This window comes from Schistocerca nitens, chromosome 5, assembly GCF_023898315.1.
Source record: "Schistocerca nitens isolate TAMUIC-IGC-003100 chromosome 5, iqSchNite1.1, whole genome shotgun sequence".
NCBI lineage: Eukaryota > Metazoa > Arthropoda > Insecta > Orthoptera > Acrididae > Schistocerca > Schistocerca nitens.
In genome coordinates, this window is record NC_064618.1 from 802,736,799 (window position 1) to 802,753,572 (window position 16,774).

Genomic DNA, 16,774 nt, shown 5'->3' on the forward strand with positions numbered 1-16,774 from the left:
CCTCAGATTTTTGACAGATGACGAATGCAAAGTAAGTTTGTAATTGCAAAAAAAGTATTTTTTATTTGATGGCAAAAAAAGCGTTTCTGAAGAAGAGAAATTTGTTAACATCGAGCATAGATTTAAGTGCCAGGAAGTCCTTCGTGAAAGTATTTGTATGGAGTGCCATATATGGTAGTGAAACATGGACAATAAACAGTTTAGACAACAAGAGAATAGAAACTTTCGAAATGTGGTCATACACAAGAATGAAGACTAGATGAGTAGATGACGTAACTAATGAGGAGGTACTGAATAGAATTGAGGAGAAGAGAAATTTGTGGTACAACGTAACCAAACGAAGGGATCGGCTGGCTGGACACGTTCTGAGGCATCAAGGGATCAACAATTTAAACTGGAGGGAAGCGTGTGCAGTAGAAATCGCAGAGGGAGAGCAAGAGATGAATACAGTTAGCAGATTCAGAGGGACATAAGTTGTAGTAGTTACTCGGAGATGAAGAGGCTTCCATAGGGTACCGTAGCGTGGACGGTTGCATCAAACCAGCCTTTGAACTGAAGACCACAACAAGAGCATGTGATATAATTACAAATTAACAGTTTTCGGATTTTTTCCTTTACCTCTACTGTGAAACCTGATTTCTTGCCAGAGTTCATGATTCTAGGTCAACGGAAAGTACCCTACAGGTTTTCATGAATGAGTTTGGGAGTTTCAAGAAACGACCGTATTATTTTAGTGCACTGACTTAGAAGATTAAAGTTTTACTCATCCAGCAGACCATGGACATAAATTTCAACTTGGTACTTCAGACCGTTCCTGAGAAAAGGTGTATTGTTAGCAATCGCCCAGACAGACAGACGGACGGGCAAGGAAGTAATCCTATAAGAGTTCCTTTTTTACCAACTGAGATACGGAAGACTACAAACGTTTTGTTGTCTGCAGATGACAAGATGCATATCGTAATGCACATTTAAAGCTACCAGTATACACAAGCAACAGCTTCATATGAGGTTTGTAAACAAATTTACATATACAATTTATTTCCAAATTTACTATAAAACAGAAACCTTTAGACAGATACTATACGAAACATACAAACTGCCTCATCTCAGTGATATACGTCTCAACTCTGTTCTATATGCAAACTAGCGTAAGATTGTTGACACTAAATATTCGCTCCATTTACAAGAGTAAATACTTTTGTGCCAAAGGTTCATACAACCCACATAAGAGTTTAAAATGTAACAACAATTTTTCAGAAAGGAAATAAACCAATAAAGCAAGTGAGCACAAAAAAGAAATGCGGGTGAAAACAGAAGTATAGAACTGTGTATTGCGTAAAGTGGAATTTCTCTCCAGTTTTTATTAGCAAGCATGGAAATAATAAGAACTCCAGCGTCCACAAAATGATTATTGTGTCAAGCGTGTTCTTTAAGTGTGTGCATTTTTCCAGATACACGCCTAGGTATTTTGTAGTGTGTCAGTAATACTTTTCAGATGTGGAGTGCTAGATCCTGGGCGTCTTTCCTGGGTCAGGTAGAACAGTACTTTGCGTGTCTTGTTGGGCTTCGCCTTTATTCAATATTATTGTGTCTCACCCACACCTCTCGAGTAAGTCAGGGTGTTGACAGGCTGTATTTTTGCCCAATACGGACCGAAGATGGTGAATACCAGTAGGCAGTGTCCTCTGGCTAGTTTCTCGTGAGAGGTGACGGTTTCTGGAACGTCAGCTTCAAACAAAATGTTACATCTGCTGACCGTCTGGTGTTGTCTGAGGTGGTACAGTTTAGGTGCGTTTCACACTGAGGCGATACGATATGCGATACCACATGTCGGAGTTAGGAATGTCAAATCAAGCGCCTTTCAGCCGTCTAAAATGTTATTTTATTGCGCTACCACATTCAGCGATATATAACGGCATCTTCAGGCCCTGTGTACAGACAGTAATGATAACAATATGAAATACATAACACAAGGGGACGGTGCAAGTCTTATATACAGTGGTAACATGTAGAACGTAATATATAACAATAGCAAACTGTACAGGGAATAACATCAAAGTTACAGATTAATTAAGGAATGAAAAAGAATAGTTGCACACTATATTCATATAAACTAGAGAGCAAATATTAGAGAATCGAAAAAAGAAACTACTAAACAGAGGCCAATATTGCATGTTAGGCATTGGCATTATAGTTTAATGCAAATGTCAGTCTGCATGAAACAACTCGAGCAAAACTGCTATAGTCATATATTGATGAGTAAAACCTGAAGGTACTGGAGATCAGTCCCACAACTGACTGTATCATCATGTTCCATGTACTAATATTAACTTTCAAAACAAGAACATCAAGTTACATCAACGTAATTTATCAATCACGGATTCCCAAGATACCATTTATTTAATAAAACATTTGTAGTAAACTAAACTATGAATCTAATGTAATATACTGTAACTAAGCAGTAAGTATTGAAATATATGGAAAAGGGAATAACCAACGTTATCACGAAAATGATAAGTTTCCTGGTAAACAATAATGTGGCTGTGTGATATACCAAACCATAAGCTACAAATTCTAAATAAAAGTACTGCAATACATACATATTATATTAGAAAGACACTAATTTCAATCAGATCATTCAAAGACACGCACTTCTATACGTCATGTAGCCCTTCAACACGAGAAGACAAGGGATAGGATGAACTACGGCCGAAAAACAACCAGAAAACATGGGTCACACTAAACCATACAATGTGTATGCTTAATTGAGAATATGGATGTCAAGGAATATACCAGAATCCTGTTTCAGGTATTATCAAGGCATTAGAGGTACAGGTGTAAAATCCGAACAAATACCCATGTCAACTAACAAAAGTTGTAGTCGCCTAAAAACAAAGACTTGTGACAATGTAAAGAGGGAAGAATTCACAACACTAACACCATAATGCCAACAAATGTAGTGTAGCAACCATCGTGGCTATATTTCGAAGAATGAAGATAAGCAAGTAAGTAGGTCAAGGCAATGTAACATACGTTATACATGACTTGTGAAAAAGTGGAAAAGTACAACAAAACGAACTGAGTATCGTGTGGGAACGTAGGTCTACCCGTTTCATGGGCCTTACTGTACACATTTGTATTAAATTCTGATTAGCTATGCATAAAATGCGATACTGACCTCCGTTTAGTAGGTTCTTTTTTTACGATTACATTAAATATATAGTTACTCCCTAATTTATATCAATGCAATGTGCAACTGTTATCTTATTTTATTCCTTAATTTACCTGTAACTTTGATGTTAACAGTTTGGTATTGTTGTATATTACTATATATTACCACTGTACATAAGACTTCACCGCCCACTATGGTTATGTGTTTCATATCGTTATCGTTGTTGTCTGTACTCAGGGACCACACGATGGCGTAATATATGGTTGAAAGGTGTCTGATTTGACATTCAGTACTGAACACCTGAGGTCCCGCAACCGCCTGTGAAAAGATGGGCATACAAAGATTATCTGCAGTACAGGTCGAGCGACGAGACACTTATCGATACGACACTCGAGTTCCCGCTGGGATGATGCGATCGATATGCGATACGACACGCCATCCGACAATTAACAGGACAGCACGAGTAACGTTTCTGTTCCAGTTGCCTTAAGAGCTCTTCTGGGAGGATCTTTGTCGATTATTATTTGAAGCTCAAGAAACTGCAAACAATGCTATAAATGTCGAAAATTATTCAGTGTAGTTTCTCGTGACCTCACCCAACGAGAACACAAATTCCACAAATTCTAAATAATGAGTCTTCTTTTTGGAACAACCATTATCAGCTACTCTCATAAAGCAAGACACAAATTTTCGAACAGCTACTTCTCCTGCTGAGAAGCTGCTCATTACGAAAGCTGCGAGTGCTTGAGTGACATTTTAAATGTCACTATGAAAAGTTTAGTTTTAGGAATATCACCTAGTATGTACTTTATTCTGTGTCGTGCATATACGAGGTGCGACAATAAAGTAATGAGACTGAAAAAAAGTAATGAGACTGAAAAAAAATGTTGCTTACCGTTTTAGTCAAGTTTAGTGTTGTCTCCTTCAAAGTAGTTCCCTTCTGATTGCACGCACTTTTTCCAGCACTTCTACCATTGATGGTAACATTTCTGGAATTCATCTTCTGTAATATCCTCCAAAACACTCGTCACAGATTTTTGGACATCCTGTGTTGTTTGAAAATGGTGTCCCTCGATCCGCGTTTTGACTCTTGAAAATAGAAGACAGTCGCATGGGTCGATATATGGTGAATAGGGTGGCTGTGGTAGAACTGAAATTTGTTTTGAGGTTAAAAATTGCTATACTGACAGAGCAGTATGGGATGGCGCATTATCGTGATGCAGAATCCAATTATCAGCAATGTTGGCACGGACACCAAGAACTCTTTTACGAAGTCTTTCTAAAATTTCTTTGTAGTAATATTGATTAACTGTTTGTCCAGGAGGCACCCACTCTTTACGAAGAATTCCCTTGGAATCAAAGAAGTACACAAGCAAGCATGCATCCACCGCAGTCTTCATCTTCAACATTCGTTCTGACTTCAATAAAAATTTTATGCCAATGAAAAACTTGACCTCTTGACATAACCTCCTCTCCAAAAGCCTTCTGAAGCTTACCATAAGTTGTCGTCGCGTTTTCACCCAATTTAACGCAAAAAGAAATGGCATACCATTGCGCAATATTATGCGGTTCCATTTCCGTAATGAGAGACACAAACAAGTGTTAACTTATTACAGCGCAACTCACGACTGAGCAGTTGCATCGATGTGCCGCTTGGACTAGAAGCAGCTTATAGACAGAGGTCAAAGATATTGTGCCTATGCAAGCTTGCAGGGTTGCCACATCTTGCAAAGAAAATCAGTCTCATTACTTTATTGTCGCACCTCATATATATATATATATATATATATATATATATATATATATATATATATATATATATACTCCTGGAAATGGAAAAAAGAACGATTTGACACCGGTGTGTCAGACCCACCATACTTGCTCCGGACACTGCGAGAGGGCTGTACAAGCAATGATCACACGCACGGCACAGCGGACACACCAGGAACCGCGGTGTTGGCCGTCGAATGGCGCTAGCTGCGCAGCATTTGTGCACCGCCGCCGTCAGTGTCAGCCAGTTTGCCGTGGCATACGGAGCTCCATCGCAGTCTTTAACACTGGTAGCATGCCGCGACAGCGTGGACGTGAACCGTATGTGCAGTTGACGGACTTTGAGCGAGGGCGTATAGTGGGCATGCGGGAGGCCGGGTGGACGTACCGCCGAATTGCTCAACACGTGGGGCGTGAGGTCTCCACAGTACATCGATGTTGTCGCCAGTGGTCGGCGGAAGGTGCACGTGCCCGTCGACCTGGGACCGGACCGCAGCGACGCACGGATGCACGCCAAGACCGTAGGATCCTACGCAGTGCCGTAGGGGACCGCACCGCCACTTCCCAGCAAATTAGGGACACTGTTGCTCCTGGGGTATCGGCGAGGACCATTCGCAACCGTCTCCATGAAGCTGGGCTACGGTCCCGCACACCGTTAGGCCGTCTTCCGCTCACGCCCCAACATCGTGCAGCCCGCCTCCAGTGGTGTCGCGACAGGCGTGAATGGAGGGACGAATGGAGATGTGTCGTCTTCAGCGATGAGAGTCGCTTCTGCCTTGGTGCCAATGATGGTCGTATGCGTGTTTGGCGCCGTGCAGGTGAGCGCCACAATCAGGACTGCATACGACCGAGGCACACAGGGCCAACACCCGGCATCATGGTGTGGGGAGCGATCTCCTACACTGGCCGTACACCACTGGTGATCGTCGAGGGGACACTGAATAGTGCACGGTACATCCAAACCGTCATCGAACCCATCGTTCTACCATTCCTAGACCGGCAAGGGAACTTGCTGTTCCAACAGGACAATGCACGTTCGCATGTATCCCGTGCCACCCAACGTGCTCTAGAAGGTGTAAGTCAACTACCCTGGCCAGCAAGATCTCCGGATCTGTCCCCCACTGAGCATGTTTGGGACTGGATGAAGCGTCGTCTCACGCGGTCTGCACGTCCAGCACGAACGCTGGTCCAACTGAGTCGCCAGGTGGAAATGGCATGGCAAGCCGTTCCACAGGACTACATCCAGCATCTCTACGATCGTCTCCATGGGAGAATAGCAGCCTGCATTGCTGCGAAAGGTGGATATACACTGTACTAGTTCCGACATTGTGCATGCTCTGTTGCCTGTGTCTATGTGCCTGTGGTTCTGTCAGTGTGATCATGTGATGTATCTGACCCCAGGAATGTGTCAATAAAGTTTCCCCTACCTGGGACAATGAATTCACGGTGTTCTTATTTCCATTTCCAGGAGTATATATATATATATATATATATATATATATATATATAATATGGTCAGACATTGACAAAGCTCACAAGAAAAACTCCCCTCAGATTTAGCAGTAAGATGGCTCACTGGATAGCCCGTCAAAAACTGAACACAGATGAGCCATGAAAACAGGAATAAGGTACACTGAACTGTGAAAAAAGAAGCAAAATCGAAACAGTGAACGGTCCTAGCTCAAGATGTGCAACATTCAGCGAATTTGAATAGCGACAGCGTTGTGGTTCTGCAGTCACGGTGTTGGATTGAGAAAATGGAGATTCCTGTTCAAACTTCTTTCCCACCCCCACCCCCCACATATTTTTTTTCTTCTTTCGCAAAATTATGACCCGTTCATCCACTCACTGACGTGTCTACTCGCCGTATTCGGATTTGTGTCTGTGTCGTGGAGTAACGTCCGTTTGCAGCAGCGAAGTGAAAGTAAGGGACTTCCAGACATACGTACCTCCTATTTGTTCTACACTAGTACCACATATTATGACTTGCTTTCCGCCTTAGAAGTTTTGACCCTTGAATTCCTTTGTTGCAACATAGTGCACACCTGTTTTTTTGGTTGTTTTCATTTCTGTGAAAGGTCTATGTGGCATATCGCCTGCTCTCACTATTCACCACATTTACTTGCGACGGTAACATATTCTATAACCGACGTATAATTTGCCAATTGCCAATACTGCAGAAGGAGACAGACACATCAGTGACCGTACAGAACGTTCATAGTTTTACATAGAAAAAAAAAAGGGACACGAAGGAGATTTGAACACGAGCCTCTCACTTCGCAGTCCAACATCTTGACCACACAACCCTGACGCCATGCTTCTTGCAGTTCACTCGATGTTACTCATCTTGAGCTTGTACCGTTCGCTGTTTCTATTTTGCTTCTTTTTCTCACAGTTCATTACACCTTCTTCCTGTTTTCATGCTTAATCTGTGTTCAGTTTGTGACGGGCTATACACTACCCCATTTTACCACTGAATCTGGGAGGGTAGGAAGGGGGGTGGGAGGTTGCGTAGGGGAGTTTCCCTTGACAGTACTTCTATAGTTGCTCAGTGACACAAGTAGTACACAATTCAGCTTGAGGAGAACTGTGAAGAAACGTCGCTAGATTTGTAGATCAGTCACCATCAATGGTGTAGTTGTGGGTGGTGAACTTACTGTAGGGATATACAAAGTGTTTGAAGAGTCCATGACGAAAAGGAGAATTACAGGATATCCTTCACGGCTTCGTCCAACTGCGCTTCAGAAGTAAAAGTAATTTAAGCTTTCCGAGCTCTTTTACGCGTGTCACAAAGTTTCCTGAAACCATGTAGCATAGACAGAAAAAATCATATAGTCAACTCCTTGTGTCTTTTCATTTCAGTAAGTTTTTCATTTCCAGCTTCAGTTTGTATCGGCAGCACATGAAGACAAGAAACGTAAGGTATCTCTGTACTCTGCCTAGCAGGTGGCAATAGCTGCGCATGTGGCGCATTGCTGCCAACCTCGTCATGGACAATCTCGACCATATCTCACGTATTTTCTAGAGAATGGAAAGAGGCACGAGTTATCTTCCACCTTTCAGTTTCGACGTGTCAACTGTATTTCGTACAGTGTAATGTATGGCATAAAACGTACCAAACGTGAACTGGCCAGCAACTACATTTTCCACAGCAAAATTTTAAAAATGTGCGCAGTATTGTACTTTTCTTTGAAGTATCACCATAACAGTGCACAATAACGAAACGAAAACGAGTTCATTATCAAGCTGTGATGTCAGACTATTATATATAAATATATATATATATATATATATATATATATATATATATATATATATATATATATATATATATATAGTGTGATAGTTTCCTCGAAAGAGAAAGACTGCACAGATTAATGCTCGCAAACCTCAAAGGAGCAGTTTTCACTTTCTTTCGCGAAATGCAGAAGTTTTACTGAGAAACTAATGACAGTGATGGATGTTGCTTTGATTCATCTTACATAAAATAATTTTTCAGGAAAATCAGATGACCTGAAATTTCACTCCCTGTGTATTGTACGGTACGAGTTGCCTAGAGCGATATAATATAATAAAATAATGGAATAGATGATAATTAAATATTGAAATGCGTGGCTTTTTAAAATGTATTGAATTAATGAGATTAATTTTTCGACATGAATGACAAACACAATAAGCTGAGCTATGCCTGGCAATAAGTTCGTATTAGTTCATATTATTTTGCAGGGCGGGCGTAGTTTCTTTCTCCACTGTAGATTTGTGCTTACCATTCTTTATAATGCTACGTTTGGTCGCCGTGTTCACCTTTGAAGTCTTGACCGTGTTCCCATTAAGCTTATCGGATCTTCGTAATTTTCCAAAGTACACAGGTGGGCTTCAGTTCTTGTAACTATCGTGCTATTTGAAATAAAAACTCACACGACCTTTCTGTTAATAAAAAGATACTGTATTTTTCTAAACGGTGCACATATGAAATACATACTCCCCAAAATGGCGGTCTAGAATTATTCGCTTAAAATTGCGTGCTTCTCACTCGTTCATTAGCTGAGCGCGAATCCTCCCTTCCTCATACTGGTATAAGAAAATCTCTCTTTTTTAACAACTGAAAATCAAAAATATCTGACGGTAGGCATAGGTTATATGATGGGCTACCGCTTCATTTTTTCTCTTTGCCTTTAAAGAGGACGAAAACATAAAAGAAATGCAAAAGGTTTATCACAGCGACCAGCACGCCCTGTTGAGCCGAGCAGTGCGATAGAGAAAAGTATCGGTGTTTTGTCACCGTCGCCTCCGCGATGTTTCTACGTGTTCCGTTGATGCAGATTGCTTCTGCGTCACGTCACGTGTCGCATCGCACATTCCGTATACCATATCGTATCCCGTACTGTATCGCCTCAGTGTGAACAGCGCCTTACAGGTACTTTCTCTATGTGCTAAGGAAACTCTTGGACCCTCAGCAAAACATTTGACAGTGCCTCTTCAATTATCGGGCGTGATCTGGGAACAGAGAGGTTCAGGTTTCCTTCGGTGGGCCAGTCAAAACTGATTCGCAATTCTTGCAAAAGTGCGCTGTCTCCGGGGCTCACCTGTGGGGATGACGTAGTTCCTCTGGGTCGCCATAGCGTTCCGACTGGAGGTGATGGGAGTGGAGGTGGCCGACCGAACTCTCGAGGAGGGCCACAGCAGCGCCACGGCCGTCACGGCGCCGGCCACGAACACTACGAACACTCCTGCTGCCGCAAGCACTTTGGGACGCCGCCACCAGAGCGCACCTCTGCCGCCAGCGCCATCGCCGCCAGAGCGCTTGCTCACTTCTGCACTGCCGGCGGTTCCCGAGGATGCGACGCCGGTCAGAACGCCTTTCCCTGAAAGAGCAACGTACACCCTCAACTAATCTACTGCTCTGCAGAACTTGGCTAAAGTAACACAACATAATAGCAGCTCGATAGAAATGAATGGAAGTGCGCGGATACAACATTTGGGTAACTTCACTCGGGAAAGCATCATCGAGAAATTGGAAGAAGGACGAATTGTGGCGAGTGTAGCCCAGGAGTTTGATATTTCTCAATGCATTGTTTGTCGTGCGTGGGGAGCATTTCGAGCCACAGGCACTGCTGCCCGAAAGACAAGAAGTGGTCGAACTCGGTCAACTACAGCAACATATGACCGCAGGGACGGGAAAACCGACCGTTTGAAATCGATACTGGTAATTTAGTTCTGGATAACAGGTATTTTTCGGTATTTGTTTGGTCTCAGTAACAACCGGTATTTAATTTGTTTCCAAGTAAGAGGTAAAAAATCGGTATATCAGTTTGCCACAGTTATTTGTTGTTGTGGTCTTCAGTCCTGAGAATGGTTTGATGCAGCTCTCCATGCTAATCTATCCTGTGCAAGCTCCTTCATCTCCCAGTACTTACTGCAACCTACATCCTTCTGAATCTGTTTAGTGTATTCATCTCTTGGTCTCCCTCTGCTATTTTTATCCTCCACGCTGCCCTCCATGGCTAAATTAGTGATCCCTTGATGCCTCAGAACATGTCCTACCAACCGGTCCCTTCTTCTTGACAAGTTGTGCCACAAACTCCTCTTCTCTCCTATTCAATACCTACTCATTAGTTATGTGATCTACTCATCTAATCTTCAGCATTCTTCTGTAGTACCACATTTCGAAAGCGTCTATTCTCTTCTTGTCCAAACTATTTATCGTCCATGTTTCACTTCCATACATGGCTACACTCCATACAAATACTTACAGAAACGAATTCCTGACACTTAAATCTATACTCGATGTTAACAAATTTCTCTTCTTCAGAAACGCTTTCCTTGCCATTGCCAGTCTACATTTTATATCCTCTCTACTTCGACCATCATCAGTTACTTTGCTCCCCAAATAGCAACTCATTTACAACTTTAAGCGTCTCATTTCCTAATCTAATACCCTCAGCATCACCCGACTTAATTAGAATACATTCCATTATCCTCGTTTCGATTTTGTTGGTGTTCATCTTATACCCTCCTTTCAAGACACTGTCCATTCCGTTCAACTGCTCTTCCAAGTCCTTGCTGTCCCTGACAGAATTACAATGTCATCGGCGAATCTCAGAGCTTTTATTTCTTCTCCATGGATTTTAATATCTACTCCGAACTTTTCTTTTCTTTCCTTTACTGCTTGCTCAATATACAGATTGAATAGCATCGGGGAGAGGCTACAACCTTGTCTCACTCCCTTCACAACCACTGCTTCCCTTTCATGTTCCTCGACTCTTATAACTTCCATCTGCTTTCTGTACAAATTGTAAATAGCCTTTCGCTCCCTGTATTTTACCCCTGCCACTTTTGTCGCAGTAGTGGTGCTATACTTTTCAGTTTTTAAACAAAACTTCTCCAAATACGAATGATCTTTATTCGTAGAACTTCCCTTTCTTTGGAATGTTTGGATATTATTGAAAATGGGTAAAGCGACCAGACGACAACGCTGGCAGAAACGAGCTACAAACCCATGACATAAGACTCAGGACACTACTGCTGAGACAGTAATGCACCTATACCCACAAGCTGCGATCCTTCCGTTATTAGAGAGCGGAGTAAAATGTGTACGCCAGGCTCGTCATTTGTAGCCAAAAAATATTTTACTCTGGCAGGAAATTATGTGGCTGCTGAAGAACTGGAATCGTCTTTAAATTATGTTGCTTGTGGTGAAACGAGTCGACTTACAGTTCAACACATTATAGAACGAGGATTTACTAACAGTCTGGACACTAAATGTTGGTCAACGGATTAACTCATTACTGAAATTTTAACTACTACCAAATAATTGTTCCTGTTGCGTATTCTATTTTGCCAACTACCTGCAACTTCATTTGAATTTTTTGAAAGAACGTTTTTAGTTTTGTCATCAAATATCAATTGTATACAAATTACCGTTAAAAATAAATAAATATATTTTAGTACAACGAAAACCCAGTCCAAAGTTGCAAATATTACTTTTTTCCACTCGATGACTAGTTTCGCGCCAGGTTCCATTTTCAAATCATCCTACAGTGCAGAAAAACAAATTTACACTCATGTACACACATCAAAAAGAGTTTAGCATCACCCCGATTCCCAGAACTCCTGAAGATAAACGTTGACTGTGGATATTGTATCACAGACGCAGTCCTTTTCACTGTTCAGAGATGTCACTAAACCCACCTAAGGATGTAAACAACCATGCATGAGCAGTGCCTATTAGACGGAGGGGGTCCGACAGCCATTCAGTTCCAGTCATTCCACCAGGTAGGAGTTACACGGCTCGTGTTGTCTGTAGTTCAACCATGCCTAGACGGACAATATCGCGGTTCGGTCGCGTCCGTATTGTTACTTTGTGCCAGGAAGCGATCTCAACAAGGGAAGTGTCTAAGCGTCTCAGAGTGAACCAAAGCGATGTTCATCGTACATGGGGGAGATACAGAGAGACAGGAACTGTCGATGACATGCCTCGCTCAGGCCGCCCAAGGCCTACTACTGCAGTGGATGACCGCTGCCTACGGTTTATGGCTCGGAGGAACCCTGACAGCAATGTTCAATAATGCCTTTTGTGCAACCACAGGACGTCGTGTCACGACTCAAATTGTGCGCAATAGGCTGCATGATACGCAACTTCACTCAAGACGTCCATGGCGCGGTCCATCTTTGCAGCCACGACACCATGCATCTCGGTAAAGATGGACCCAACAACATTCCGAATGGACCGCTCATGATTGGTATCACGTTCTCTTCACCGCTGAGTGTCGCATATGCCTTCAACGAGGCAATCGTCGGAGACGTATTTGGAGGCTACCCGGTCAGGTCGAAAGCCTTAGACACACTGTTCAGCGAGTGCAGCAAGGTGCAGGTTCCCTGCTGTTTTGGGGTGGCATTATGTGGGGCCGACGTATGCCGCTGGTGGTCACGGAAGGCGCCGTAATGGCTGTACGATACGTGAATGTCATCCTCCGACCATAATGCAACCATACCTGTAGCATATTGGCGAGGCATGCGACTGCATGGACGACAATTCGCGCCCCCATCGTGCACATCTTGAGAATGACTTCCTTCAGGATGACGTCTTCGTTCGACTAGAGTGGCCAGCATGTTCTCTAGACATGAACCCTCCTGAACATGCCTGGGATAGATTGAAAATGGCTGTTTATGAATGACGTGAGCCACCAACCACTCTGAGGGATCTACGCTGAATCGCCGTTGCCGAGTGGGACATCAGTGCCTTCATGAACTTATGGATAGTATGCCAAGACGAATACAGGCATACATCAATGAAAGAGGACGTGCTACTGGGTATTAGAGGTACCAGTGTGTACAGTAATCTAGACCACCACCTCTGAAGGTCTCAGTGTACGGTGGAACAACGTACAATGTGTGGTTTTCATGAGCAATAAAAAGGGCGGAAATGATGTTTATGTTGATCTCTGTTCCAATTTTCTGTACAGTTTCCGGAACTCTCGGAACCGAGGTGACTCAAAACTCTTTTTGATGTGTGTATAATACAGGTAACTATTGTCAAATAATTGTTCCTGTTCCGTTTTCTATTTTGCCAACTATCGACAACTTCATTTGAATTTTTTTAAAGATCATTTTTAGTTTTGTCATCAAATATCAATTGTATACAAATTCCTGTTAAAAAAAAAAACAAATATATTTTAGTACAACGGAAAACCCGTCCAAAGTTGTAAATTTCACTTTTCTTTTTACTCACTCGGTGACCAGTTTTGGGCTAAGACCCATTTTCAAATCATCCTGCAAGGCAGAAAACCAAATTTACACTCATACAGACTACAGGTATTACCAATTTTTTTAAGCATGTGCCAAAAATACAGAATATAACGTTTCAAGACTTACGTTGGATACTCAAAAATGGTATTTCCGAAGATGTGAAAACCACATCAAAAATGTACAACGATTAGTTACGCCGCATACAAAACTGACAGTCTACTCTTTCTGCTGCCATTAGGAAAACTCTGGAATGGGGCACCAATCAGATTATAGGAAACTTTTTTTATTTATTAAAATATTCTCCAACCATCAGGATTACAACAATTGAGACAATAACCGTACATGTCAACAATAAAATTAATACTTTTAAAACTTTTACCACAAACAGTCACATACTTAAGATCACTGAATGGTAAAACACTGCAGCGCCACATACGGCGCATATTATAAAATTGCATTCCTTGCTGGCATGTCAAAATCATTAAACGTGAACAACAACATTAGTATTAAAACAAACTGAAACAATAGGAGATTAAAAATCTTCTTCACTTCCGGTCCTTTACAAGCATAAAAAACTTGGTCATAAAAAAAGTTTACAAATTACGTGAAGATGAAACAACTTTTCCCAGGTAAAAAGAGACATTAAACCACAAAATTATCTTTTACAAAGCATCAAAAATTTACTTGCCGTCCTGAGGAAGACGTAGCATAGCCACACTCAAGGGCGTGTAGGATGGTACTGTGGTTGTAGGGGAGGGAGATGGAGGGTAGAGGGGGGGGGGGGTAGGATGGTGTGATGGGAAATGGGGTGTGTGGGGGGGGGGGGTGCATGAAGATGAAGGAACAAAAAAAAGGGGGTCAACATGGCAAGAATTGTAAGAAGTAATAAAAGAAAATTACTGATATTGGAACGGAAACAACTATATGTCATTTCTTTTACAATCAAATAATTAAAAACTACCACATTCAACAGAGAAACAATACGTTACTCAGGAGTAATCGTACATCTAATATATGCCAACAAAAAGAAACCCAAACAAATTTTTATAATAATGTAGTAATGAAGCAGCTACGGCTTCCTCAGGATGACAAGCACATTTTTGGTGCTTTGTCAAAGACAACTTTGTGGTTCAATGTCTGTTTTTACCTGGAAAAGGTGTTTTATCTCCAGGTAATTTGTAAAGTTCTTTGTGGTAAAGTGTTTATGCTTGCAAAGGGTCGAAAAGGTAAATAAATGGATAAACACAAAACGACATATTTTATCCAATATTTATCCAATGATCTTTATCCATTGTCGAGATACGGTGATTTAAAGTCGATCTAAATCTGAGAAGTAAAATTCATCCTTATATGAATTGCATGCACGGACCGTTTAAAGTGATTCATATAAATAAAAAAATGTATTGTAAAGATAAAATTTTAAACCTTGCTTTCAAAAATCTAGCACTAATAAGACTCTACACGTAAAAACCCGTTTTTGTGCGCTTTTTTACTCATGCCATTTATATGTTTCAGACTTGCACGAATCGGTTCAAATTTTGCAAGAAGGTAGACGAATACATGTCATTAATGGTCATCATGATGTTTTGTGAAAGCTTCATGCGTTGCCACGATGTAAGTAACATGGTTCGAAAGACAATAAAAAAAGACCTACACCGGATCACTTGTCGCCCCAGTCAACATAATCTACATAGCTGCCAAGTTATGGCTGTGAAATATCAAAATTACGTTAGAGATTGGAACCAGAATGAGAAATGCTCGTATCATAGCACAAAAAAGGAAAATATGTTCTGGGCAGAACAGGGAATGTAAAGAACTACCTTTTCGACTTACCTGGCATCTTTAAAGACATTTAAATCAAAATATCTTGACATATTCGTGTCTTTTTACACGTTAACCCTACTTTCCCAGCGCAATGAGCTCACTTAGCTGCAAGGTGTTGGCACACCTGCATCTTGCAACTTATAGGCTGATGTCCCTGATCCTGGGCCCAAACTCTAGAACATTCGTCAGCCATAGTAAACAAATCTGCTTAACGATTACGAAAAGAAATCGCTAAAAATGATGAATCCTAAGCTAACCAACTGTGATCGCAGGTTAAGATACATAAGAAGGGAAACCCAGTCCGTCCAATTGTTAACAATTTGTCATCGCCATGTTGTAAGCAAAACACGTTTCTTAACAACAAACTTAGAGCCGTGTACATCTTCCCTACCAATTTTGGGGTGAAAAACAGTTCTGACCTTGTTAATGTGATTAAAGATATACATATTCCAAATAATGCGACACTAGCTTCCCTAGACGTAAAAAACCGCTACAGTAGTGTCCCGATAAAGGAAACGATTCAGATCATTAAACGTAATCTGCAACTCATAACAAGATTAGTACTGCAGAATACACAGAATTAATAGAACTTTTAGAATTTGCGTTAACTTATAACTATTTTACTTTCAATGGCAAAATATATCAACAAAAAGATGGTCTTGTGATGCGTAACAGTTTGGCTGGTACGTTAGCAGACATTTTCATGAACGACTTAGAGTGTAAGTGTGTAAGTTCTTTGCTGTGTTTCCACGACTGAAAGACAAGACTATATATTATAAACGTTACGTCGATGACATCTTTCTACTGTTTGAGGGGGACGAGAATGAGGTCACGGCATTTGCTCAAGCCATAGGCAGCATGCACCAAAAAATAGCATTTACTACAGAAATAGAAGAAGACGGCTCCGTTAACTATTAAGAAGGTTGATAAGAGACATAAATTTTCGTTTTTCAGAAAGCGTTCATGTACAGATACTATTATCGGAGCCAGTTCATGCCATCCGCCTCGGTGTAAAAGGGCCTTTTCACCTCTATGATCCACCGTCTTTTTCGACTACCATTGGCCGGAAATGAAATACGCCAAGAACTTAGTATGTTAAAGCAAATTGCAGTAGCCAACGGTTTCTCAGCAAATGATGATATGCGCCCGTACAATATGATAAAAAAGCAGAAAGTAAATAATAGGCAGACCCGCAATCATCTAGAAAAAAGAAATAAGAAAGAAAACCTGAAAACTATAGCAATGGAATTTTACGGAAAA

The 16,774-nt window shown here is 41.4% G+C and overlaps 1 protein-coding gene across 2 annotated transcripts in view; it reads right to left on the reverse strand.

Annotated features, from left to right (window-relative positions):
• LOC126259214 (peptidoglycan-recognition protein LA-like) overlaps nucleotides 1-16,774 on the reverse strand; it is a 204,333-nt gene that overhangs the window by 43,384 nt on the left and 144,175 nt on the right. For both annotated transcript variants that reach the window (XR_007546484.1, XM_049955813.1), the window contains exon 2: nucleotides 9,529-9,807. Coding sequence is in view for 1 of the 2 variants with exons in the window: in XM_049955813.1 (XP_049811770.1) it covers nucleotides 9,529-9,807 (279 nt within the window). In the remaining variant the exon portion in view is untranslated. The remainder of the gene's footprint in view (nucleotides 1-9,528; nucleotides 9,808-16,774) is intronic.